This window comes from Rhizoctonia solani, chromosome 7 (genome assembly GCF_016906535.1).
Source record: "Rhizoctonia solani chromosome 7, complete sequence".
In the NCBI taxonomy this organism is placed as follows: Eukaryota; Fungi; Basidiomycota; class Agaricomycetes; order Cantharellales; family Ceratobasidiaceae; genus Rhizoctonia; species Rhizoctonia solani.
The window spans coordinates 245,282-270,392 of NC_057376.1; the positions used below are offsets into that span (position 1 = coordinate 245,282).

Genomic DNA, 25,111 nt, shown 5'->3' on the forward strand with positions numbered 1-25,111 from the left:
GAGCTGCTCAGGATTTGGCTCGGGCATCTTCTTTGACGAAGAGACGTAGTTGAGTTGGTTAAACAATATTCGGGTGTATACGAGTTCCCAAGAGATAGTCGCAGCAGAATGGAAAAAGAAAGCCGATTGAAGAAGTTGATGGAGACGTGGATTTGACGTGAGTGGAGTGGTCTGGGACTCAGAGGCCGCCCGATCGCCTGATTACATAATGAACTTAATCGGTGGAGGTGATCACTTTTTTCGCTCTTATAACGAACGACGATGCTGCTCCTCACCCCAGCTGCATATTCCAACTAATCACTGTCTTTTGACTAAACGACCAACCCTAATCGACTCAACACTCTATATTCAGTTCTGCTAACCTTCATTCCATTTTTACACTAATAAATCGATTTACCATGACTACATCCAACTCTCCTCTAGATATGGCTTACCCTTTGACCACTATGTTATACGATCCTAATCAAGGTTTGTGAGGACTATAAAGCTAGATAGTGTTATTAATCATTCTGGGACAGGCGGGTTTTACTTATTGGACCGCCATTATGCGCGGCTAGACTCTGGGGCGAAAGCCCTTTTTTCTAGTTCTGAGCAGATGCCAAGTTTGGAACATTTCAAGAAAGCGCTCCGGGAATGTGTCGACGCCTTGGGCCATGATATTCGTCAGCGCGTAAGCACTCTCCTGTTAAACTTTGAATGTAATTGACCGAGTTATAGATTCGAGTGGTTTTGGACAGTGATTATCAATTTAATGTCACGGCCACGGCACTGCCTAAAACCGATACTAGACTACTGCCTTTACGACTCGACACGGTCCCAACGCCCATCACTCCCATGGCCACCCACAAATCTACTGCGAGGGATGTCTACGACATAGCACGAACTCGCGTCCATGCTGATTATGCCTCGAATGGTCCGCTCTGCGATCGTCCCTTCGACGTATTAATGTGGAATCCGTCGGGCAATATCACTGAGACCAGCATTGCCAATTTTGCTGTTTATTTACGTGGCCCTGAACTGCTATCAGCAGTGCCAACCTGGAATCGCGGTCCTCGAGAGCTGGCAAAAGGCACATACGTAACGCCAAGTTTATGTAAAGGCCTAATTGCCGGTGTTATGCGTACAGAACTCCTGGAGAAAGGAATGATTGTGGAAGGGACGATCACCAGAGACGACGTGATGAGGTACTCCAAGGTACGAGGTTTCATTATTAAAGGGCGGCATGTTTTCCAATGACGACCTACAGAATCCCGACTCGTATAACATGATTTGTTTCAATGCCGTTCGTGGATCGTACCCGGTCTACCTGATGGATGGACAACCAGAGTTTCAACATACTCGCGCCGGTCTTTTCCAGAAAGCTAAACACAATTATCTCGCTCCACCCAATCTCAGCATCCCTGCACCGAACTTTTCTATTGGCCTACGTACCGGTGACACCACCCCTGGTACCACGCCTCCATTGACGCCCATTTCTTCCATACGTCCCTCGAGCTCGTCGTCTCCTCCCTTGGTCGGCTCTGAAGTAGACTTCCTACCTGAGACACTTTTACCACCGGCAGACCTCACCCCGCATACTCCATTTCTATGGCGCCGAGGCGTTATAATTGACTGCTACGATTCGTACACAAACAACCTACTTCAGCTATTTGAACAAGAAACCAACACTCCAGCTGGGTTCGACGCTACCTTGTCTGCTCACGTCGCCATTCTCCGAGCGGATCAAATATCGTGGCCCGAGTTCCGCTCTCAAGTGCTCCCAAATTTAGACTTTGTGATTCTTTCTCCTGGCCCCGGTTCGCCTCATGTGCCTGCTGATATAGGAGTTGCTGGAGATCTTTTGTTAGCCTTGACTGCGAAGGAATTGGCCATCCAGCCGATACCCGTCCTTGGTATTTGCTTAGGCCACCAGGCACTAGCTGCTCTCCTCGGGGGAAGAGTGGTATCTTCTGGAGAATTGGTTCATGGGCGTACTGTACCTATTCAGCACAACGGAACGGGGGTATTCAAAGGCATGACTCCCAGGCGGGTCCTTCATATGATCAGGTACAACAGCCTCACAGTCGATCCCGCAAGTATGTTTCAACGCTCTTTTCTGACGTACGAAAACTGATTGGTGATATTTCAGCTCTCCCTTCTGAGCTGGATATTGTCGCTGTTAACCCGGAGGACGGGGAAGTCATGGGCTTACAGCACAAGACGCTACCGTTATATGGTGTTCAGTTTCACCCCGAGTCAATTTCTTCCCGGAGATCCAACTATAATATCGACGCCGGAAAGCTTATTGTCCGCAACTTCATGGATATAGTAGACGACTTCTGGGTTGCCAATGGTCGACCCCAGCGCTTACCCTTGCCTCTTGATGTCCGAAAGCTCTGCGTTTTGAATACGGTAGACTCCGCCCTTGACGACTCGTCGATCATCGAAAACCTCGTTGCTCGTGATCCAATCTACTCGGTCAAGCGATACGATATTGGCTCTATTATCCCCTCCTTTGCCCAAAGTCGCCCAGATCTTATTTTTGAAGTAACTACATATTCTCCTCATGCGCCCTTCTTCTGGCTTGACTCAGCAGCTGCCGCGCCTGGAGACAAATATGCACGGTTTTCGTACATGGGATTGACATCCTTCGACCGCTGCATATCGTACGACCTGTCTTCAGACCGAGTGACTTATGGATCAGGCAAATATATCCAGCTGAAGGAAGGCGACACGTTCTGGCAATGGATGGATCGTATTCAGGTCGACCTATCGGCTCTTGTTCAGATCGAAGAGGGTGCCGAGGGCTTACAGTGCGGGTTTGTGGGGTACTTTGGGTACGAAATGAAGGTTGGGTCACTACCAGGGTATGACCGCGCATCTCTCAGTGATTCCTCCGCGCCCCACGCGCCCGATGCTCAATTCATGTTTGCTGATCGACTCATTGCTTATGATCACTGGAACAAAACTTGGACTGCGTTTGGTCTCGTACGCACCGGAACCGAGGATCGTATCAAACCGATACTCGAACAAGAAACAGAGATGCAAGTCGGAATGTCTGACTCGGAGTTCTCTGGTTGGTTAGAAGATATCAAGCAACGCTTCTCGAAACTTGCTTCGGCTGGTGAACCCACCAGCCCACAATCTCAGACCGAGCCTTTGCCCTTGTCTTTCACATATGACTCTGGGTCCGAAGTGTACAAATCGTCTATTCAAGCTTGCAAGTCTCACATAGCGGATGGAAACTCGTACGAACTTTGTCTCACTGGCCAGTTTAGTGCATCGGCTCGCGGGCACAACCTCGATTACTGGGCAGTGTACAAACATTTCCGCGTCCAAAACCCCGCATCACACGCTGCCTTTGTGTCTTTCCCCATGACCCAGACGACGATTATATCGTGTTCTCCCGAGCTGTTTATTCGATTCGATGGAGCTAACGGTAGGCAAGCTGCGATGAAACCCATCAAGGGTACGTTGAAGAGAAGTAAATGCGCGTGTGGCGGGTTGTGCAAGATACCCATGTGCGGTTCTCGGAAGGCGGAATGCGATGCATCGAGGTACAAGATGGACAAAGAGCGCGTTCGTGCATTTGTGAATGATCCTAAGGAGACAGCAGAGAATCTAATGGTATGCAGTCATTGGCCGTTTAATTATTATACTAACGTTCTTTCTAGATCGCAGACTTGATTCGAGCCAACCTTCTCGAGTTTTGCGGGACATCTAGTGTAGATGTTCCCAAATTGAATGCTCTTGAAACCTATGAGAATGTTTACTCGCTCGTGTCAACCATCACAGGTGAACTACTCCCATCGGTTGGTACTGTGGAAGGTGTTAGGAGATGCTTCCCTCCTGGTATGTTATATTGCCCTTTCACGGTCTGATATCGCCTAATCTATGCATAGGCTCTATGACGGGTGCTCCTAAGCTACGCTCGGTACAGCTATTGGACGGTCTCGAAACAACCTCGCGTCGGGGAATATATTCTGGTTGTTTGGGTTTCCTAAGCCTAGATAACCGAGCAGTGTTCAGTGTCGTCATTCGAACTCTGGTAGCCTATCAGGACCAGCTCACTTACGGTGCGGGAGGAGCAATCACCTGGCTATCCGATGTGGATGGGGAATGGAACGAGGTGGTTTTGAAGGCTCGCTCCGTGTTGAAGGATCGGGTTTTGGAATCTAATTAGAGGTCAATAATCGTAATTTGCAGAATTTTTATGTATTCTCCTGGTTGTTCAACATAACCTCCTTGTATAAACCATATCACTGTTACATAGTTGTTTCTGTATGCGAGTTACAAATGTTCAGTATACTTTCAACTCTCTGCGCAAGGTGGTTCGAAGTGTAGCTCTCCGAAAGCAATGTTAAAATCCCGCTATTCAGCACGTCCGCCGGTACCTGGTTTGCTAAGCACTCTAACTGAGGAAGCCAAACTTCTGCTTGGTACATGAGCAAAGATAAAAGTGTCATTCCTTGGGACGATTTGATCGAATCAACCTTTCCAGTCTTGATGGCTTCGCACAACTGTGAAACGATAGAGCTCAGAACTTTACCAAAGGGACCGTGGCCATATTGAGTACCCCAGCGACGATTCCACACCACGATATGGTTTACTAGTGACCAAAAGTGGGCCATTGCGTAAGGTATCGCCGAATACTCTAAGCTTTCTGGGGTAGCTATGAGATGTAGAACGTGAGGAAATGTCCTATGCCGTTCCAAAAGAGGTAGCATCTCGCTCGCATAATAAGACGTCCATTGGGAGCTCAGCCATCGCTTCCATATTTGCTTGAGATGGTCACAATTAGGCAGTCTGATGCTTTCGGCCACAATGGAATAGATTTCTGCGCTATGAGAACCCCACATATAGGAGTAGGGCAAGAGCGCCTGGAAGAGTCGACCTCGGGCATCCTTTGCGTTGACCAGATCTTGAGCTTCGGGAGACAAAGCCGGTAATAACGTTTCAATGGCAAGTGTACCCAAGTTGAGTGGTGGCAAGATGAATGGTAGGTGCTGGGTCGATGGAGGAGGCCGAAGCTCGTTTACTGCGACTAATTGCTGGGCGATTACCAACAACTCTCCCTCGGTAAACTCATGTATGCGCCGGTCTCGAAGTAAGCCCAAGAGGCCATAAACAAGAAGAGGCTCAACATCACGATTCCGATTGTTACTCGAAGCGTAATAGTTTAGAAGCCTGTGTCCGGGAGATTGAGGGCCGACGCTCGGTACGGTTTCATCGACCGAATCAAACCCGTCAAATGCAACTGCAATCGAGGTGAGACAGACAGCAATGGCGGGTCGAGCATGCGACAACGAAAGCTGATCCATTTGATCTAATAATCGTAGAAGGTATATCGGATATTGTGCACGTTCTCGAGAACGAAGTTTGCGCATCCAATGCTGGGATTCTTCGGCGACGGTGTCGATAAGAGCCACAAGAGCTGTAGGGTGAAGTACCGATTCGCCATCCGCGTGACGCCGTAGAAAGCAAGTGCTTCTGGGAGAACTCCCGGGGAGGGCTGGCCAGTATGAAGCCGCACCTCCCACCATGTGCTTGCCCCAACAAGTCCGAATGCAGCAATATTGGGCGAGAGCGGGCGTAGTCGTGTTGAAGGCTGGTTGGACTAATAGTATGAGAATTGCGATGATATCATATAATATGATAGTTTACAACGTACCATTGATATCCTCGGCGAATCGCAAAACTCCCACCTGATCCCTTACGGAGTACGGCCTCAACTCGAGACATATAGCCGGGGTCCGCCATGAAAAACTCCAACGCGCGACCGTAAAGCGAAGCCGCGTCAAGCAGAGTCGGGTTACTCAAGTATGAAAACCCAGACTGCGGGTGCGAAAGGAAACAATTTCTGAACCGCTGAGATATGAGACGGTGAGCGCCGCAATCCAAAAGCGGCTTGGGCAGTCGGCGGTCGGCACCTGCGATAGATTGTAGAGCGATATCAACGGAACGGGTGTCTTGGGAGTTGCTCATTAACCATCCTAGTGCACGGCTTGTCAGGTGGTCCATGATATCCTCTGAGTCTACCACTTCTTCGTACCGAGAGCTTTGGTGGGGGCTTCGGGTTCTGCCAAAGAAAAGCTGTCGAATAGTTTCAATAATCGCATGGGGATTTTGAGGTGGGATGCTTGGCTCAGTATTGTTGAAAACGTTTGCTTGAGGAATTCCAATGCATTTGGGCACGTTTTGATAAACTGAGAGAGAGGGGTGGCATATGGGCATAGCTCGTAGGTTATTGGTAACATGGTTGTTGTTGCGTAAAAGGTTCCCGTGAATGCAGTGGTTGCGAGAACTGGGATGGCCACGCCAACATGAGTGTCCCAGAGGTATAATATCAAGCCGGTAAAAAATAAGACTGGACTATATGTGAGTAAATATGTTGAGTCCCGCCTTAAAAAAAGCAGACTAACACAGTGATAAGTGCATAAATACCGGTAAAATGGCCAGAATTTCAGGCATTTTCCACCTTTCAAGTTCTTCAAGTCTCCTCTGCCTCGTACGAGCTTGCACATGTGGTTGGCCTGCTCTGCCAGACATGAAAGAATAGCACCATTGTTTGGCGAGCATCGTGACCAACGAAACGGAAACGCTTAAAGCCAAGGATAAGAACCATAATACGTTTACCCAGATAGCAGCAGCAGAAGGTTTAAATTTCTCCTCGGGAGGCAGGTCAGAAAGAGATGCGCTGGACTGGTTATTCGATACAATAATCCTCAGAACTTGGGAGATCTCTTGAAGTGTTGTTGCGGAAATCATCGCTGGGTCCGGCTGGAGATCCTTGATACTCTCCACTACGAAGCTACGAGTGAATATCTCAGCACCAGAAATTCTGGGTTGAGTGAGGTAGTTACGTGGTTGATACTGCCGAGAACAATGCGGCCTGAATAATGTAAGTATATGCGTACGATGTGGGCCGTGAGTCGGAACTCACGAACACTGTTACAGCCACCCAATTAACTGATTAGCAAGCACCGCCCTCTCCCGAGTGGCTCACTCTTACCTAGCATCACATCCAAGGATCTTATGTCACTCCCGTTAAAGCTATTCGGAGTTATAGGTGCGTTCCACGCACCTATTCCAGCCATCTACCATTTCATCATCCCACTGCTCGGCTTCTTTGACATATGCTGACCAGACGCGCGCGTCTTTGCCCAATTCCGAACCGTAGTCATCAAAGCCGGCTCGAGTCGCGTCTACAGGCTTTCATTACATCATATGTTAAAGAATATTCCAGTATTCATTCTCAAGGAATCTACTTACTGTAGATGATAGACGTTGGTGGGATATAGTCTTGGGATTAAAGTCTGGGTCGGATTCCGCAAGGGTACCATTGCTGCTATCATAAGTCTGTTATAAGATATGAGCATATCGCCACCCCTGACAGACTTTACTGCTTACAGGCGTGGCATGTGTTAATGAGATCACGGTGTTTCCGGTGCTATAGCTTTGAGAAGAGCCCTGTTGTCTCCGACTTCGAGGTAGCATTGATTCCTTAGACGGTTACAGCTTTCGAACGACGGCAAAGCTAAGGCGTAGTGGTCGTTCGGACATGTAGTCTATTGATTCAGACGATGCTCGATTGGGGATGAACAGGTCTGACATAGACTAGCGCCCGTCGCATAGCCACGGCAGGTGATGTAATGCATTACCTGAGCCAGAAACCTATGGTGCCTGGTCACCGCATTGTCGGCTTCCCCACGACCTCTACACACCTTCTCAACCCATGTCTAGACGTTTTGTAGCACCTTCAGTTGAATCTCGAGGTAGTACCAGTAGCATACAAACCATCTCATCTCCTGTTCCAGGCTTAAAACCGGATTATTTACCTCCCCCGAGTCACCCAGCTCTTGCCAGACAGCGTGTTCCCAGTCCTGGCCCCGAGACATATGGCGCACTGAACAGACATCTACCTCCGCCTCCTCCACCTTTGCACCCTTTACGCGCTCAGTCACCCGCCCCTCCCGTTCCCAGTCGAACGACGTCTAAAACAGTGCATTCAACTGACCCTGGCGCTAGTACTTCGATTTCAGTACCACATGCTTCTGCTGACCCTCCAACCCAATTACAAATAAATACAATTTATTCCCAAGCTCCAATTATTGCACAGCCTGAACCTACGCTAGGCGACGCCTCTACTCCCGTGCTAGTTATCACGCCTGTCGTAACTTCGAGCATTGTTGACAACCCCCCAGTCACCGATGAGACGACACTCCAAAGAGCGAGACACTGCCACCTTATAGCTCAGAGCCGAATCTTGCGTCACAGTCGGTGCCTGCACCCGCAGAACTCCAGCCAAACACGGCGATTGAAGTCCCAAGTGATGGCCATAATATCCTTGGACTACAAAATCACGGACATTTATCAACTAGCAATATTTCGAGGATTGCACCTCCGTTGCATCCGAGCCGTCAACCCTCACCGTCTCCACTGATTGAAGCTCCTGGACTTCGCCACCGCGCCCATTCGAGCACAAACATTGGCAGCGCCCGGACCCTGGATTCAAATGCGCCATCCCGACCATCCCTGTTCGAAAATTCCCGACGTGGGAGCGGTGCTTCAATCATTACTTTAAAAGATGCCGACCTCACGAAGATGACCTCGCAGATGTACGATGCTGAGGAAGTCGAGCGGTATCTTCGACTGTTTGCCTCGGTGAGTGAGGGGTTTGCACCAGCTTATTTCATTAAATCTAATGGACCGCAGAGAGTGAATGAGGTTGCTATAGATCCACAGCACTCGGGAGCCGCCACACATATACACGAAGAAGATGGCGAATGGGTTTCAACGTCGAACCCTACGTGGTCATGGGCTCGCAACGTAGACCCCCTCCCTCCCCACCTCGCAAATCCCCAGAATCCTTTCCAATTCATTGCTGCCATCGTATACCCATACGTCATCCAACCACTTCCCAAGGCGTGCGAAACCAAGCGCAAGTTCAGGCTCAATCGCGCCGCAGGTACTGCCCAACGGCTGTATTTGGCCATGTACCCTGCGTATGTTCCCGTAATCGTCTATCTTTGCCACTTGTCTACCTGGCGCGACCCTCGTAAAAGCGCCTTTTGGTGTGCGGTTTTCTGGGCAGCTTGGGCCGGTGGATTCTTGAGCCAAATTATAGTCGGGCGCTTGCTTTATCTACTCTGGACTGGTGGTAATGTCACGCGAGAAGAGATCCGGAGGAGACGCATTGCCGCAAGAGAGGCTGAAAAACTTGGAAAAGCGATAGAGGGTGGGATACCTGGCGTTGGTATCACCGGGGAGCTCGGAGTTTGGGAAGTGACGAAACTGGTCACCGGGTTAGGGAAAAAGAAGAGCAAGACGGCCAAGGCGGTTACTCTGGAGTTGCAGAAGGATAGGATTGGACAGCCTAATGGCGAGAGCAACCTGGAAGACCAATCTGAGGATATGGAGGATTGGAAACTCATGTTGGTCGACTTGGCGGATGAAGTTGCTGACTTGCACGAACGGATTAAAAAGTAAGCGAATGCTATGAATTCTGTGCAGTCCACACCTGACGAGTCCATTGTTAGTATCTTCTTGCGCAGACGCCCCGAACTCACGCGTTTCTATATTTTCCTATTTGCCTTGCTTTTCATTGGAACTTTCATCGTCCAAGATACCTCCAAGATCGTCACTATGGTCATGGGTTTCTGGTTCTGGTTCGTGCCACCAGTAGTTAGGCAACTTCCGAGACTTCCCGCCCCATTTGCGGCCGCACCGACCGATGCTGAGTGGCCATGGAATTAATATCCAAACGTGTAGAACGAGGCGAACGAATCGTCCCAGAACGGATTTCCCGGCGAAAGAGGAACAACAAGTCGGTTGGAGATCCTGGAAAACTGCACGTTCCCATTCCTGGGTCGTCTTTAAGGTCTACGACCGATCTCACGGATACGAGCACCTTGGTCATGTCGCCTTCTACGACGTCCTTGGTCGAAGGAACCTCTTCGGACGATGAGGCTGATATTGGATTGGTTGTCCCTCAGACGAGTGCGCCTCAGGAGGATATGTTGCGCAAGGGCGCCGTGAAAGCGTGGAACTGGTGGGGGAAGGCTAAGAAGCGTATTGACCAATCTAGAGGTGTAGAATCGAAGACGACACATGCACATGCCTTAAGTGGTCAAAGTGGGTATACTATTCCCAAGCGACCGTATGATTCAGTTCTCTAACGTGATACTGTACCAGGTTTCCCAGCCCAGCACCGTTCGCACCCCGGCATGCTCATGATATCACCCTCTCTCTTGACATTTAATTCACTGTTCACTTCTTCATCAAGCGGCTCTCAATCTCAAATTCAATCTCAATCTCAGACTTCCCAAGATACCAGGACTGTCAAAGTCAATATCGACAATCTGCGCGGAGTGAAAAAGGTTAGCCCGAGTGGTTTGTCAGTGCGATATGCCCAGGGCTCCGAGATCCTGGAAGAAAAATTCCTCTTTATCGTGGGCCGGGATGAAGCTTTCGCAATGCTCGTTGGTTGGGGCGGAGGACGATGGAAGCATGTTTGATTTCTTGGTTCACATTTTGCTCTTTTCTTTTTTTGTATCCGTATTCTCTGTAAGTTATACCACATATTTTTGTATGAATTCAATGTATCAGTACAGGAGTGAATGCGAAAGAAAGTCAAATCAGTCTACCCAGGTTGGACCTGGTTCCGCTAGGAGTTCAGCACGAGGCTTGTATCCCAATTGCTGCATCCGATACTGCACAGTCCTATGAACAAGAACCCCAAACCGCTTTTGACCATGAATTACGCGTGGGCCGCCAAAGTTGATCCTAAAAACTTATTGAGTTCTCATTCATAGAAAAAACAAGGCGGAAATACTCACGACAGCCAAGTGCTCCATGACTTGTCGTGCCTCTGATAGCGCTTCTTCATCGGGAGCAACTCAAGAATCCACCACCATTTCGCAATCGACAATTGGTCGTAGATGGGTTCAAGCGCATCTTTGGCATCCGCTTCCGACCCAAGTTTGATAAACTCGGGAGGGACAAGAGCCGACATAGTCTTGGGCGGCTCAACCCCATTGATCTTTGTCTTGGAAGACATCGGGTCGTCCCTAACCTCTTCAGGGCTATCGACCATGGTAGCATCGCTCGCCTGGGGCTTGTGGCCGTCCGCGATCGGAGTCGGGATTTTGACGGTCGGCCAGAGCGTCGGCGGGCTCAAGCCGATTTCTTCCAGTTCGGCAGAGTGGAATAGGATACCGGTGTTGTTGAGGAAGCATTCGCGGATCATCCAGCGTAGAGGGATCCGAGCGAGGTTGTTGGGTGTCTCGTTCGGTACGGAGCCGCCACCAACGTCACAGTGCGCACCGGCAAACCAGACCTCTGTCATGCAACTATGTAAATCAAGTCGAGAGCAAGTTTGAATGGTAAACTACGAACCTTTCACGTCTGTTTGGTGACCCCTGTCAGCGACAGTGGTAAAATCATGCCGCCGCTATGGGCTTTGGCCTTTGCCTTGGTGTCGGGTTGCTTTCCTTGTTCTGTAATTGTACACTGCCCCACCCGTAAACATAACTCCAGACCCCGCTCTTGCTCTTTTGGCGGTGGTACACTTTCTTCTTTCCGGCTTCTCCGAGCTTCTCTTCAGACTCGGTCGAGCGGCCCCACAAGTTGGGTTGGAACTTGGCTCGGTGCTCGTCTAGCGCTACGGCGTGTCGGAATACACGGATGAGGTAGTTGGATTTTGCGAATGGGAGTTCGCGAGGGATGATTCCTGAGTGCACACAAAACAATTTTTGAGCCTGTGCAGGAGTCGGGAGAAGATGGATGTATACGTACCGACAGAGTTCACCGTATCGAACACCCCAACGAAATCAATCTTGACGTCGATACAGAACGCACGCTTGAATCCGTTGGACATTTTCCACCCCTCTTCGTCGTCACGTTTGAACATTTTGTACGCAAACGCAACTTGCTCGTGGTTGTATGCGGGGAGAAGGCCGACCTGATTTGATATGAGTGTAGAGTAGAGTGGGGGGGGGGGGTTAGAGATTGTACCTTGTGAAGCATTCCTGCTAGAGCGCGAGCTGTATATGCGCCTCGGGAGAAACCAAAAATAGATATTCTGTCCCCTTCGTTCTGTATCGAGTTAGCTACTATGTAAAGTCAAAGTGAGGAGAGGTGAAATTTACAATTTTGCATAAGGAATTCGTATCCACCTGTGATGGATGTTAACAGAGTATATATTAATAAAGGACCAAGAAAATCACCTCGGACGTGATCACCCAAACCAGAGGCGATCATAGTATCCAGCGTTTGGGATAGCTTAGAGGTAAATACCCCGCTTGGCTGAGGACCTACTCCTGTGCCAATGCCAGTTTGATAGTATACCTGACGTTTACAACCATTATTTACGACCAATTGCTATCGAATTGTGTTCGAAAGACGTACCATTTGTCTCTTTTTATCATCCTTTTTAGGAGCTGAACGAATCGCACAATGTTCGAGTTCTACGTTCAAGCTAGAATAAGAATAACGGAGAAATAAAAGCATATCAGGGCTCACGTCGTGGTCATATTGATCCCCAGTTCCGTCGAAGCAGAGAACTAGACTGCGTCCTGGCAAAGCCAGGCCGTCAACAGGCGGGATGACCTGAGGGAAAGAGATAGTGGTCTCGGATGGCCCTGATTGGACGGCCGTTGGTTCGGGTCTGGCTGGGGCATCAGAGGACATGGTGTGAAGTTGAGGATGGGGGTAAGAGAGGACACTCAGGTTGAGTATAGCTGACGGGGTAGATATATCATGCTAGACAACATGGGCGTGAGTACAAAGAATTGCTAGCCGCATATTCGGTTCCACTAATGCCCCATCTGAATAAAATCAGCCGCAGATGCGAGCTCCCGGTCCAACATCCTGAATCGGGACCGGACAAGTGATCGTGTCACTCGAATAAGGAAAGCGGATCAACGTCCACCACACATGTAAATACCTGTTCGGTACCTGGATCTCTATACGGGTCGGATTTAATCAGGCGGCATATAGAAAAGACGGACAAGGCTATGTATGCGATACGAGTGCCCTTATCTCACACATAGTTACGCCGTGGGTAAGATCTACAAAGAAGTTTCTCGTATACCTCGATCACGCGAATGGAAGAACTGGACAAACAACTCTGGCATACGGCTGCTTAATGAAGCATCGATGTGGTGAGCGAGGCCCAGGACAATCAAAGACCCAGGGCCAACAACGTGTTGGTATATGTCAATCAGTTACGTGTGGGGTCCACATCATCGACCGGACACACAAAAGGTCTAGCCGAGATAACCACAAATGTGTGTAGTGGGAATATCGCGCACGATCAGTCCCCTCGAACGAATATAGGTCTATAGGTCTGACGTGGCGATGAACAAAAATAGGCGCGATTGATTCTGTGGGTACTACTGATACAAAAATATACTATGGCGTGTAGCTTCTGCTACTATCTAGAAGTCCATCATCGCCCAGAGGCTAGAGCTGCTAGCGAAAGCAAAGCTGTACATCATTCTGTGCCTTCAAAATGTCCTCCAAGACGTGTGTTGACGAGGTTGGAGGTGATAAGGAGAAGGCATGGGTTCAGTGGATATAACTTAGGAGTTTCAGAGGCATTTGTGTATTAAAGAAAAGTATGGATTGGAGGAAAGTACAGTATCCAAAACAGTCGGTGGTTGTTGCAGCTTGAAAGTTTTTTGTTGCCAATTTGCCAAAAATGTAGAGGGCGCTTACTGTTAGTCAGGTGACCATCACCCACGGCGCACATTTTACTTCACATTGCATTGGTCCGAGATGTCTCTAACGACATTGAGGCGAGTTGCCCAGTGTGGTCTTACGAGGAATATAGTCCCATCAACTAGCTCCGGATTAGCATGTCCTATTCGCCATGGTAAGACAATTTTGCATACGGTCGCACATTTGGAGTAACGAGGGAATAATAGCGTCCACCGCTGAACAAATTAAAAAGCGCTTATACGATTCTTCTGTCCTGCGACTTCCTATGCCTACCAGAGACGTGGAAACTCTGAACAGAAGATTACAGTTTCGCCTGAACGACAGGAATATTGTCGGGATTGTCCGCCTATGGACCACCGCTATCGAGAATGGCGTTCGACCCAATGCTGTGTCGTATGATACCATGTTGAAAGTAATCGCTTCATACGGGCTGTTTGACTTGACTGTCAAAATCTTCGAGGATATGTTGAAGATGAAAGTAGGAGATAAACAACAGGGACTTAACTATGTACTCGAGGTAAGTTTGATTTGTTTCGGGTTCTTCACCTACTCCTCACTGACGATTCGTCAAGTCAGCAGCCGCAGACCCCTCGCTCGAGGCGAAAGCATTTAAAATGTTTGAAGAGCACGGGTGCTCGTGGAATGAAATCACATATCAGCATATTCTCGAAGCTCTCGCACGACGAGAAAATGTCGAAATGGCTGTCCAAGTTCTCAGCGAGATGTTTGAAAAGGCATTACTCCTAATGTGCAGAGCATACAGACTGTGATATGTCTTGCTGCTCAGATGGGAATGCCGCAATTTGCGATGGAAATGGCGATCAAGGCGGAACGGTTTCCGGGTGTTAATACGGACCAGGTCAGGATGGCAGTATTGATGTCTGGGGCCGAAACCATGAACGTGAGCACATTGGTTCTAGAGCTTTTGGATTTTTTCAACTAAGTTTCGTACAGGCAAATGTCGTTCAAAAAGCATGGGATTATATTCGGCGAACAAGATGTCCACCAACGGAGCCTCTATGTGTTGAGATCCTCAATACGGCTGCTCGCCATGGCCTACCCGAACTTGCTCGCTCCGTCTTGGAATACCTTCAAGAATCATCTCAAGAAATCCAAGAGCACCATTTAGCGGCTGTTATTGGCTCCTACGCTGTAGCTGGGCAAATTCGCGACGCTTACTTGGCTTTAGATCTTTTCAAAGATCATCGAGTCAAGTTTCTCCCAGAAAGTGTCTCGGGTCTGGTCGAAGTCATCGACAGGTCTTCCGAAACCTTGGACAACGCATGGGACGTTCTAACTCAGCTACCTCGACCCGTCAACATCGAAGCTGTCAATACGACCATTGAAGCTGCTACCAACCTGTCAGATATGCAGCGCGCAATTGGCATCTATAAAGAGCTCCCGGACCTGGAGGTGTCGCCCGATGCACAAACGTTTGATATCCTTCTAGGAGGGTGTCTCTCGATATCGCATGCTGAGCTCGGCGAACGATTATACCAAGATATGCTCTCCAACCAAATCCGACCAACCCTGCAAACCTACTCTCGCCTTATTCTGCTTGCCTTGACGCAAGAAACCTACGAGTCCGCATTTAGCCGTCTGGAGGAAATCAAGGGAAGGAATATGATTCCTCCTCAACGAGTGTACGAAGCGCTCGTGCAGAGGTGCGTAGAAGAGGGTGATCCGAGAGCAGAATTGGCATTGGAGGATATGGAGATATGCGGATATCGGGTGTCTACAGGATTGAGAGATTACTTGCTCAAGAGCCAGAAGAAGCAGGATACCGCTAATGAGGCTATGGCTTGGGTTAAATCTGTATCGAGTTAAGCGAGTTGCAATCAAAATTTGAGATTGATTATGGGGATTCGGGTCTATTGTAAGTTGCAGTTTTGTTCTGGGGAATAAATGAACAGTTTTCGTTGAGAATGATAATACTTATAAACGACTTGACACAGGCGCCGGTACTTCAGGCTGTCTGTTGTAGCGATCGGATCTGGATTGAAGGACTCTAGATGGCATGTAAAAAACTAATATGGAATATTTTTATAAATTGAAGAATCCGAATGACAGTTAATAGCGCGAAGGTATGCATGAATAGTAGAGAGTATGATCAGCTGTCTAGTTTTGATTGTGCTTTTAGTTGCTATTTTCCGTGGCTAGTGACAACTTAATATATAGGTTGTATTGGATGCATTTGATATTAAACAGTGATTTTACACCCTGTTCTCCAGCTGGGGATTGTGCATAATTTCATGTACCTAGGACCAGCAATCGATTTTCATAGCTTGATAATTTAGCTAAAAGAGATATGGCCAAATGCATTTAGGGTAGATTTTCGCAAGGCATGAAGTGCCCAGGGGGTCCTTTCTAGGTTGACCACAATATTTACATGTGACCCATAGTACGATGCATATGTACATAGTAATGCGTGTTATAATTATACTGCCTATATAAGTGTACAAATGCGAAATGTTATGAGTTAAGCAACTTAGCTAGAAGTATTATGTCCTTCTTTGGAAGCTATATGCGGGCTCAGACATGTATGCTATAATACCAGAGGCCTTGAGGGCTAATATATAGTTGTTCAGTGTCAGGGGTTTCAAATCTGAGATCGGAAGCTTAGGGGATATCCTCAATTGTTTGTTGAAGACCTTCTCGAGAACATCAGTAAAGTTCCTGTCTGTATACTCTCGAGGTAACGATGAATGACGAGTTTGGCCGAGCACCGAGCTCATACAGATTCACTTCTTAATCATGGTACCACGAGCAAATCTATTTACCGTAGAAACAAAAAAGTTACTTTGATACCACGAAAAAAGGACGCGGTCCATGTAAGTACAACCAGACACAGCTTGGGCATGAACGATTGCACCTATTAGGGCCGGGCCCCATTTCCTGGCATGTGTCGCTGACAAAAACTTGAAGTTGGCCCGAGTGCCATATCGATATTTGATACAAAGTTTATGTCGTCCTCAGGATTCTTCAACGGACCAAGCGTTCTCTTTCATGATTCTTTCCTTCTCGACAATATATTTCCCTTTTCTGGAAGTTGAGTGGAGCTCTAAATAACGCAATCAGGAACAAACCTTCTTTATACTTTTGTGAGAGTTCGTGGGCCTTTAAGTATGTCCAGCCTACCGTAGTCCCGCATCCAATGCAGTATATATCAGCCACAGTATGATAACCTGTTCTAAGGATGTCATCAATACAGGTGATATGGTATGCTATGTAAGGAAGCCTCACAAAAGTTGTCTCCCTTCCGACTTTCCTATCTTCACATTGATGACTGAGTGCATTAGGCTACATGGCGGCGATTAAGTAAAGTGAAACAGAGTTTGCGATAGGCGCTTACTAGGCAGCTCCTTCACGGCCAGAGAAAGACTTGGAGACCAGTTCATCCTGGAGAGCCTGGTATGTATCTTGTTTAATGAGCTTTTGAGAGTTGGTTTAGTGAGCTTACCAAAGGGGCAGAGCATTTTAGGCAACAATAACATGGCCGGTCATTGAAAATCGAGACTACTTCCGTCGGATCGGTGTTGGCATTGACTATAGTCCTCCTGCTGGGCATGTCCGCACCTAGTTTTACAAGAGATGTATCGTTGTAGTCCGCAAGTAATCTAGAAGCTAAAAACAAACAAGCAAAGCTACATCGAAGGCAAGCACAAGTAGCCGAACTGGGAGACGTTGGTGGTGGAGCGGGCTAATTTCCCAGAAAGCATTAGCGCCCGTGTGCACGTGAGTGTGGCATAGCCATCAGGATCATCCTATCTCCAATCTTGGCTTCTTACTCTGCTAGACTTTCGGTGGAACTACTTTGGAATTCTACAGTATCGGAACTTGGATATTGTGGATTAATTTACTTTACTCCTCAGCTATCGAATTTGTATTTTATATATTTGGTGGGCTTCCGGAAAGACGAGGAGCGCGAGATTGACACGTAACCAAACAGCACCTGGGCTCTATTTTACCCGACTGGTCAGCACCTGAACTTGACGGTTACCATGGACTATCTGCGAAGTTTGGGCTCTGCTGCGGCATCCTCTCTGATACAAAAGTCTGGACTTACGTTACCATTCTCGCTGGGTGACCGAGTAGCTGCTTATGGAGATCCAATCTGGACACTTTATGACGCGACGAAAAGGGCAAGTGGAAAAATAAGACCCGCCCAAACATGTCAATAATTGTCAAATAGGATGATTCGAGCCCTGTTTCTGTATTCGCTTTCGATGCTAGCGATCCCCAGCGTCGTGACCTCTTGCCACTGGCCAAGAATGCTCTAAGGAAACTTCGTACCACACGACACCCCGATATTCTGAAATTTATTGATGTTGTTGAAACCGACTCGAGTATACATATTGTAACGGAACGTGTGCAACCACTCTGGGCCGCTCTCGAACGATGGAGTTCTAAGCCCGCCAAATCCCGAGAGGAATGGTTGACGTGGGGATTACATCGGATCTCGGTGTGTTAAAATGAACAACCTGATATGCGTCTCCTTGAAAGATTTTCGACCATAGGTCGCATCAGCTTTTATCAATGATGCTTGTCATTCGTCGCATGGAATGATTCGAGTAGAGTCAGTTTTCATATCGCCTTCAGGTGAATGGCGACTAGGCGGACTCGATGTAATGAGCAATCCTACCGATGCTGCAGCGGTGCTCTATGTACGCACCTTATTGTTCAGCTCTCTATGCTCTCCTAACCTTTATTCCTAGTCCATGGGCGAGCGAAGCCGTGCATACAAGTGTCCAGAGGTACACAAAGGCGGGTGGAGTAGTTTGAAAGAGTAAGATTAACGCACCATTTTATGTTCCTACTGTTTATATCATCTCCAGATTGCCCGTATCAACCACAGACAGCTATTCGCTCGGTATTCTTATTCACACTGTGTTCAATGTCAAGGATTCTTCACACGACCCTCTACCCGCTACAGCTAATCCACCTCATCCCGCCCCCAATCCTTCGGCCAAAGGAGCAATACCCAATAGCATATTCCCTCACTACAAAAAATTACTTAACCCCACCCCAGCTGCACGCCTTTCTCCTTCTGCTTTCCTAAACCTTGGAACAGCCCCGGGTTCTTTCTTTTCAGAGAATCCACTTTTCCGTATATGTGAGGCTCTAGAAGGATTCGCGTTATCCAACGAAGCGAGAAAACTTCTTTATTGAGGTGAGAGTTGTTTGTTGCCCACAACGCAAGTTACTCATTCTCGCAAAGGACTATCAAGGATTCGACAGCATCGTTTCCTCCCGAATTCACACAACACAAGATTCTTCCTGTACTACTTACCTCTCTGGGCCATGGCGGCACATCCGCTGGTGCTATCCTACCCGTAGTGCTCGCGCTAGGAAAAGACCTACCACCTGCAGAATATACTGCTACCATAGTCGGTCCTGTTGTGAATCTTTTTGCAACTCCTGATCGCGGTACCCGAATGGCGCTTTTGGACGGACTTCCCGAGTTTGCTGATAAACTCGACAAGAATACGGTTGTAAACAAAGTCTGGCCTCATCTGGTAAGGTTTTGTTTCAGAATACACGATCCATAGCAATTATTTACTCAGTTTGCTCGCATAGCAAACCGGATTTGGTGATACAGTTGCAGTGATTAGGGAAGCTACTGTGCGATCAATCATTTTGATTTCAGGAAAGGTACGGAACTCTGTTCGGCTCAGACAACACTTAATTCACGCAATTCGATCATGAAGCTCTCCGATCGCATTCTGAACAACGACCTACTACGACATTTGGCCAAAGCCCAACTGGATTCGGAGCCTTCTATCCGAACCAATACATGTATACTGATAGGTCGACTCGCGCCATCTCTTGGTCCGAATACAAAAAGCAAAGTCCTCGTCCCAGCGTTCTCTCGTGCCATCAAAGACGGGTTTGTTCATGCCCGCGTTGCTGGCTTGATGGCTATGATGGCTAGCATTGATTGCTTCAGTGCGGAGGACATTGCTACAAAGGTTTTACCTGCTATTACTGGGACGTTGTGGATCGCGAGAAGCTAGTACGGGACCAGGCATTCCGTGCTATGGACCTATTTGTCAAACGAGTTGAAGCGCACGCAGCTCAAATGGTCAGTATGATTTTGTCAGACCATTGGGAACTCATTGTAAAACTCTGCGATGTAGCCTGAAACAGCACCTGAAGAAGTTCAATCGATCATTGGAGGACTGCCGCTTGGAGCTACTTCCGGAGGCACACCAGCTGCGGGTGGTACATCTGCTGCGCTGGTCACCTCGGCTGCTGGCGCTGCCGGTGCGTTGGCCGGATGGGCCATTAGTTCATTAGGACGCAAGGTATGTCTCGGGTGTTGATGATCTTGGACGCAATCACTAAGTTATTTATTTAGCTCGCAGCCTCTGAGGCACAAGGTTCGCTATCAAACGCGCCTAGCGCGGATCGTCCTGTGTCAGCGCCACTCGAACCACTGGGTACGCCCATAATTTCAGCGCTACCCTCCCCTGCAGCATCTATCCCTACGGTTCCGTCCCACGGGAAAGGAATGCAATTAGGTACAAAGACTGCCGCGAAGCAGTTATTAAACGAGGATGATTCATGGGGCGCGGACGCTGGTGCCACAGATGTCGCAAATGCTTGGGGAGATGACGACCTTATGGACGTGAATGCGGATGCAGATGATTGGGGTACGGAAGAATATCTTCAATTATTGATCAATATACTGACACGTATAAAGGAGCGTTCGAAGCGGCTGCGCCCGAGCCCATAGCTCCTAAACCAGTTTTACCAGCTTCCGCTATGCCAGCGCGTGCCAGGGCAGCGCCGACCCCTACTCGCACCAATACGCTCTCGCCTCCGCAGACAAAACCACGAACTTCTTCTCCCCTCGCATCGCCCGCTGTCAAGACCACCGAGACATGGGGATCTTTTGAGCAAGAATCACCCTCTACACCAGAGAAAGTGGAACCAGCAAAGAATATGAGCTTGGCTGGATTGAGCAAGGAGAAAAGGCAGCGGAAATGGCAAGGAGAAGGGAGGAACGAAAACAGGTAAGGTGGCGTTTGCTCTGATGAAGAGATTTTGTTCTAACATGACACAGAAAATTGCCCAGATGAAGGCCAGAAACAGGGTTAGATTCGGATACTCACTATTGTTCTTACACTCCTATACCATTCTAGTTTGTTGGGGAATTTTACAATACATTCTGCCATCTCGCCCAGTAATACACAATAGATAAATAGCCCTCCCGTCGTATTACTCAGGTTTCGGGCGCTGGCTCTGCTTCGGAGCTATTCACCTCTATACGAACTAGTCTAGGCACAGTCTCCACTCCTGCGTCGTCCGGACGCTGTGCATCTGGATCTTGTCCGCTGCCTTGACCTGCTGAAGCTTCATAGAGGTATTGTTGGCTTGATTAGTGGTATTATTTAGATAGCAATGCGTACCAGCCAATCCAATAATTCGCCACACATTAGGCCAATTAGAGAGGACAGAGCCAATTGCTGGTGGATGGATAGTCAGGTTGATTTGAAGCTCATAACTAACTCGGTGCACGCACCAACCCCGCCATCTGCCATTAGATCAGTCCTATTTGCAATGTCTCTAATTGCTGTACCATGAGCTCGCTTGCAGCGTTGAGAGCTGATACCCCTTCATACTCGGCTTTCTTGTCTATATATCTTTGCTGTGCGACAGAAGATCCCTGGCCAGAGGCAATGGTTGACTGACGAGGCTGACCAAGAGAGGACATTCGATTCATGGCTTCAAGTCTCCAATATTAGATGCGTTTCAATCAAAAGTAGTTTCACTAGCCAGTCGCGTTGTGGTCAGGACGGGACGCGGACGTATGATGATGTAAGTCGACCAAGCACAACACAACACGTAGTTGATGACCGAAAATAGCAAGCTGCCTTCATTAAGCCTTCATCACACTTTTTTTTTATTGAAGTGTTCAGGAAATGGTCAACCCCAGACATGACCCATATCTTACCAAGGAATCGTTAGACAACCTCCGGTGGGACTCGACTCGCTGTGACACTGTTCTTTGTTTGACACATTGAATGAAATGCTAGGTTCTACCGGTATTCGGGCATCGATAAATCTCCTATAACGAAATATGGTATGCTCTGGTGAATATGCAGAACCATTAACACTAACACCATTTACATTAGCTGCGTCATGTAGCCAAGTTGCATATGATCGGGGGAGACAACTGACTCGGTGCTACTCCGATACTAGGGTGGGACCATGCGGCGACATACTTTCCCAGTTGGATGGCACCCAATCTCATCACACTCTCCGGATTGTCTTTTGTAATTATCAAGTAAGTATCAATTAATTTCATATACCTGCACTACCTCACACTCTTCCCAAGCGTCGCTTGCATTGCACTATATGAACCAGACCTGAAAACACCCGGACCAACCTGGCTGTACTTATCATTTGCTCTGGGACTATTTATGTACCAAACCTTTGACAGTAAGACTCAAAATCGCTCGCTTTCGGAATGAAGTTGATTATTATGAATAGATGTTGATGGAAGGCAGGCCCGAAAAACTGGGACATCTTCCGCTTTAGGCAAGCCATTCAACTAACAAACGGGAACATGACTTATCGCGAATGAAGGCCATGTTTTTGACCACGGTATTGACACTTTAAATTGTCCTTTGGGCGGTCTTGTCCAGGTGGCTTCCCTTGGGTTGGGTCACTCGATAAACGGCGCGTTCTTCGTGCTTGTTGGATGCGTACCAATGTGGTTGGTAAGCTCACATATCTTCTATCTACGTATTCTCGCTAACAAAATCAGAGCACCTGGGAAGGTAGGTCCCTCGTGTGTATGGTAATCAAACGCCTAATTCATCCTATCGTGAATAGAATACTACACTGTAAGCTCTGCGATTAACATAAGACATATGGATTGAATTGATACACTATGCTAAAGGGAACTTTATATCTCGGCTACATCAACGGTAGGCCAAATCATTGCTACTTGCTGCTTGCTGCTTGCCTTCTTATTTATCAACTAATAGGACCACGGAAGGCATTCTGATAGCCATTGGAGTCCATCTCATATCTGCGTTCTTCGGTTAGAGGATGGATGATGCCATCGTTTCTATAACTATTCCTATCTAACTTTCAGGCCCCGGGTTCTGGCATAACGCAGTCGACCTTCCCGGATTTATCCCATGGCTTTCCCGACCGGTCACTCTGATCGAATGCTTCAATGTTATAGTTCTACTCGCTGTCTTTGTTGTACATGCTCCAGTCTGGTAAGCCCCTAGAATCAACCCGAGGAGCTCATTCCTCAGCGAACCTAATAGTTTCATGAACGTCATGCGGCATGTAAATCCAAAGGCATCTCGTTCATATCCGCTATTAGCCAGAACCTTTCTTTTGGAATTTATGTTTGCTTGTGCTGGCTCTGGGTTGCATCGCCCTACTCAGCCTTACTGTCTCCCATGGCCGTCTCTGCACCCCTCCACGGTGGCTTGATCGAGTTTACCCTCCTCGTGGTTTGCACCTTTGGAAGGATGCTGCCTCGTGTTATTATAGCATACTCACTCGCGGTCCCTTTCCTGCACTCTGCCCTCCGTGGTTCTACCGCTTCTCGGAGGTGTGTAATTGCAAACTTGGTCGATTCGGGTGGTAAGTACAATAGCCCATTATCATTTTGAGGGACCTCTCAGCTTGACTCGGCATTATCCTAGGCATATTTCTCCAGCTCTTGAAATATGGTACACTCACGCTGCCTTGGTTTATCGTTTATCTCATGGCAGTCTGGGCTGTGATTGCATGCCTAAGGTTTGCTGAAACACTAGGAGTCAACTGCCTTACAATCAAGCCAAAGAAATCATAGAGGTTTATCCTTTCCATAAGCGTATACCAGTGTCTACCTGCTATATTCCATGTATGCGAATCACTCTATAATATATACAAGGTCATGCGTGTGTAACGTGTGATATTATATCTTGTGTGAATGAGATTGATGAGCCGTTTATATGTCTAAACCACCGCTCCAGGCTTCTTCGGGAGGGTTTCTCTTAACTATGACCACTCCTTTCTCGTCCATCTCGGCACCTTCGTCAGAGGCCTCTACCTTTGCCGCATGTAACTCTTTAACAACACCGTACTTATCCCGAGTGTATCCTGTAAGTAAAAGCGTTCAATATTGTGTCATCTCAGCCCATCCTCTCAATTACCTGGGGGATCCATATCCACGGGGCATCCTTGTATGTGTTCGGGTGATCAAACGCAAATTCGTCCAAGTCAGAATCATCCTCAGAGCTAGAATTTCCAGCGATACTTGATTTTTGCGCAGGAGCTGCTGGAGCAATTTGTATCCTATCTTTGTCCGATTTCTTCGATTTATTGGACTTTTGGACCTGGCCGAGTCCTGAGTATTTGAACGCGTCAAGAGTTTTGGGGTTCCCAATCGAGGGCCGAATCGGGGATCCTGCTCGTGCCGGGCTCTCCTGCTGGCGCTGGAGGAGCGAACCCTGTGTCCTTGTCCTGCTTGGGTTTTGTGGGTAGTTTGAGTTTCTTATTTACTTTCGGCGGATCAAAGTCTGAAGGCCTAGGTGTCTATCAGCATAGGTACAATGGTAAAGCAGAACGCAACGTACGATCTCTCTTGAAAAGATCCATCTCCTCGTCTTCTATATCACTCGTAACGGCATGTGCAGGGCCTTGGCTTGTCTTTGATGACGGCGTTGTCTGTCTTGCAGTGATTTTGTTGCAATGGACATAGGCAGGAAATTCGTGATTGCTTCATAAAGCAAACGTAAATCGCCGGTATAATGCTTAAGGATAAAAAGGTGCTTACGATCGAACGATTGCGCAACAGGATCTGGACTCCAATGGTGATAACGAGCAAGATAACCATGAAGATTCCCAGACTAGCGACGAGGTTTTACGAGCATCCAGGAAGAATAACCCAGCCAAACAAAGCTGCTCGATGTACAGTCCGACGACTACGGGATATTTAGCTGTCAAAATTGGCTTATGACGAGAAACTTACAGAGATTTGAGACAATAAGCGGAAACTAGGAACCAGCGTCAGCACAAATAAAACATTGATACCTTCACTTACGTATAACCCTCCAGTTTCTTGAGGCTCAGGTTGGTCGTAAACCCAAAGGAACACTATGGTCGATTGTTTAGTTAAATCCTCACATCTTTTGCGATGACTTACAGAACTTCCAAGCAATATAATATAAAGCAAACGCGAGTAAGGCCAAGCCACTATGACTGGCGCAATTACCTAGGTAACAATCAGCATGGTTTTTTGTAGGACACAAGCGTGTGGCTCACTGAATAAGCGAAAGCAATTGTGCACAAAAGTGACATCTTGGGAGTAGGACCCGAAATCGGCCTGATTTGTGAGTAAGCACCATATATGCTGGCAACAGTGCGAGATAATAGCTCACCTGTGGCATCATAAAGG

General features: G+C 47.9%; 8 protein-coding genes across 8 annotated transcripts; 4 read left to right on the forward strand and 4 right to left on the reverse strand.

Annotated features, from left to right (window-relative positions):
- Nucleotides 1–398: 398 nt before the first annotated feature.
- On the forward strand, nt 399–4,162 carry RhiXN_06245 (papain cysteine protease family protein; the record flags this gene model as incomplete). The annotated part of the gene is made up of 7 exons (XM_043326061.1): nt 399–468; nt 519–670; nt 718–1,194; nt 1,247–2,075; nt 2,129–3,606; nt 3,654–3,831; nt 3,882–4,162. The coding sequence occupies 7 exons, from the start codon at nt 399–401 to the stop codon at nt 4,160–4,162; spliced, it is 3,465 nt and encodes a 1,154-aa protein (XP_043181493.1).
- Nucleotides 4,163–4,244: 82 nt separating this feature from the next.
- On the reverse strand, nt 4,245–7,476 carry RhiXN_06246 (activating signal cointegrator 1 complex subunit 3; the record flags this gene model as incomplete). Its single annotated transcript, XM_043326062.1, has 10 exons — nt 4,245–5,596; nt 5,697–5,972; nt 6,032–6,346; nt 6,402–6,790; nt 6,843–6,871; nt 6,923–6,948; nt 6,992–7,011; nt 7,064–7,191; nt 7,252–7,338; nt 7,390–7,476. The coding sequence occupies 10 exons, from the start codon at nt 7,474–7,476 to the stop codon at nt 4,245–4,247; spliced, it is 2,709 nt and encodes a 902-aa protein (XP_043181494.1).
- A 238-nt stretch (nt 7,477–7,714) lies between these two features.
- Nucleotides 7,715–10,496, forward strand: RhiXN_06247 (uncharacterized protein; the record flags this gene model as incomplete). Its single annotated transcript, XM_043326063.1, has 6 exons — nt 7,715–8,152; nt 8,209–8,643; nt 8,695–9,464; nt 9,519–9,647; nt 9,860–10,113; nt 10,174–10,496. 6 exons carry the CDS (start codon nt 7,715–7,717, stop codon nt 10,494–10,496), a joined length of 2,349 nt encoding a protein of 782 aa, XP_043181495.1.
- A 120-nt stretch (nt 10,497–10,616) lies between these two features.
- Nucleotides 10,617–12,669, reverse strand: RhiXN_06248 (choline transport protein; the record flags this gene model as incomplete). The annotated part of the gene is made up of 9 exons (XM_043326064.1): nt 10,617–10,764; nt 10,818–11,319; nt 11,377–11,399; nt 11,500–11,710; nt 11,776–11,941; nt 11,995–12,068; nt 12,129–12,155; nt 12,207–12,327; nt 12,388–12,669. 9 exons carry the CDS (start codon nt 12,667–12,669, stop codon nt 10,617–10,619), a joined length of 1,554 nt encoding a protein of 517 aa, XP_043181496.1.
- A 1,297-nt stretch (nt 12,670–13,966) lies between these two features.
- On the forward strand, nt 13,967–15,528 carry RhiXN_06249 (pentatricopeptide repeat-containing protein 5, mitochondrial; the record flags this gene model as incomplete). Its single annotated transcript, XM_043326065.1, has 4 exons — nt 13,967–14,218; nt 14,274–14,411; nt 14,465–14,602; nt 14,656–15,528. 4 exons carry the CDS (start codon nt 13,967–13,969, stop codon nt 15,526–15,528), a joined length of 1,401 nt encoding a protein of 466 aa, XP_043181497.1.
- Nucleotides 15,529–17,802: 2,274 nt separating this feature from the next.
- On the forward strand, nt 17,803–20,721 carry RhiXN_06250 (other/SCY1 protein kinase; the record flags this gene model as incomplete). The annotated part of the gene is made up of 12 exons (XM_043326066.1): nt 17,803–17,847; nt 17,894–18,163; nt 18,219–18,365; nt 18,417–18,487; nt 18,537–18,836; nt 18,920–19,217; nt 19,279–19,353; nt 19,410–19,670; nt 19,727–19,783; nt 19,839–20,006; nt 20,060–20,354; nt 20,405–20,721. 12 exons carry the CDS (start codon nt 17,803–17,805, stop codon nt 20,719–20,721), a joined length of 2,304 nt encoding a protein of 767 aa, XP_043181498.1.
- A 205-nt stretch (nt 20,722–20,926) lies between these two features.
- On the reverse strand, nt 20,927–21,427 carry RhiXN_06251 (DASH complex subunit Dad2; the record flags this gene model as incomplete). Its single annotated transcript, XM_043326067.1, has 4 exons — nt 20,927–21,057; nt 21,114–21,170; nt 21,227–21,270; nt 21,327–21,427. The coding sequence occupies 4 exons, from the start codon at nt 21,425–21,427 to the stop codon at nt 20,927–20,929; spliced, it is 333 nt and encodes a 110-aa protein (XP_043181499.1).
- A 2,235-nt stretch (nt 21,428–23,662) lies between these two features.
- Nucleotides 23,663–25,103, reverse strand: RhiXN_06252 (tranport-associated late exocytosis protein; the record flags this gene model as incomplete). The annotated part of the gene is made up of 10 exons (XM_043326068.1): nt 23,663–23,797; nt 23,868–24,177; nt 24,217–24,241; nt 24,291–24,433; nt 24,491–24,638; nt 24,686–24,710; nt 24,758–24,810; nt 24,860–24,928; nt 24,979–25,039; nt 25,095–25,103. 10 exons carry the CDS (start codon nt 25,101–25,103, stop codon nt 23,663–23,665), a joined length of 978 nt encoding a protein of 325 aa, XP_043181500.1.
- Nucleotides 25,104–25,111: the final 8 nt, after the last annotated feature.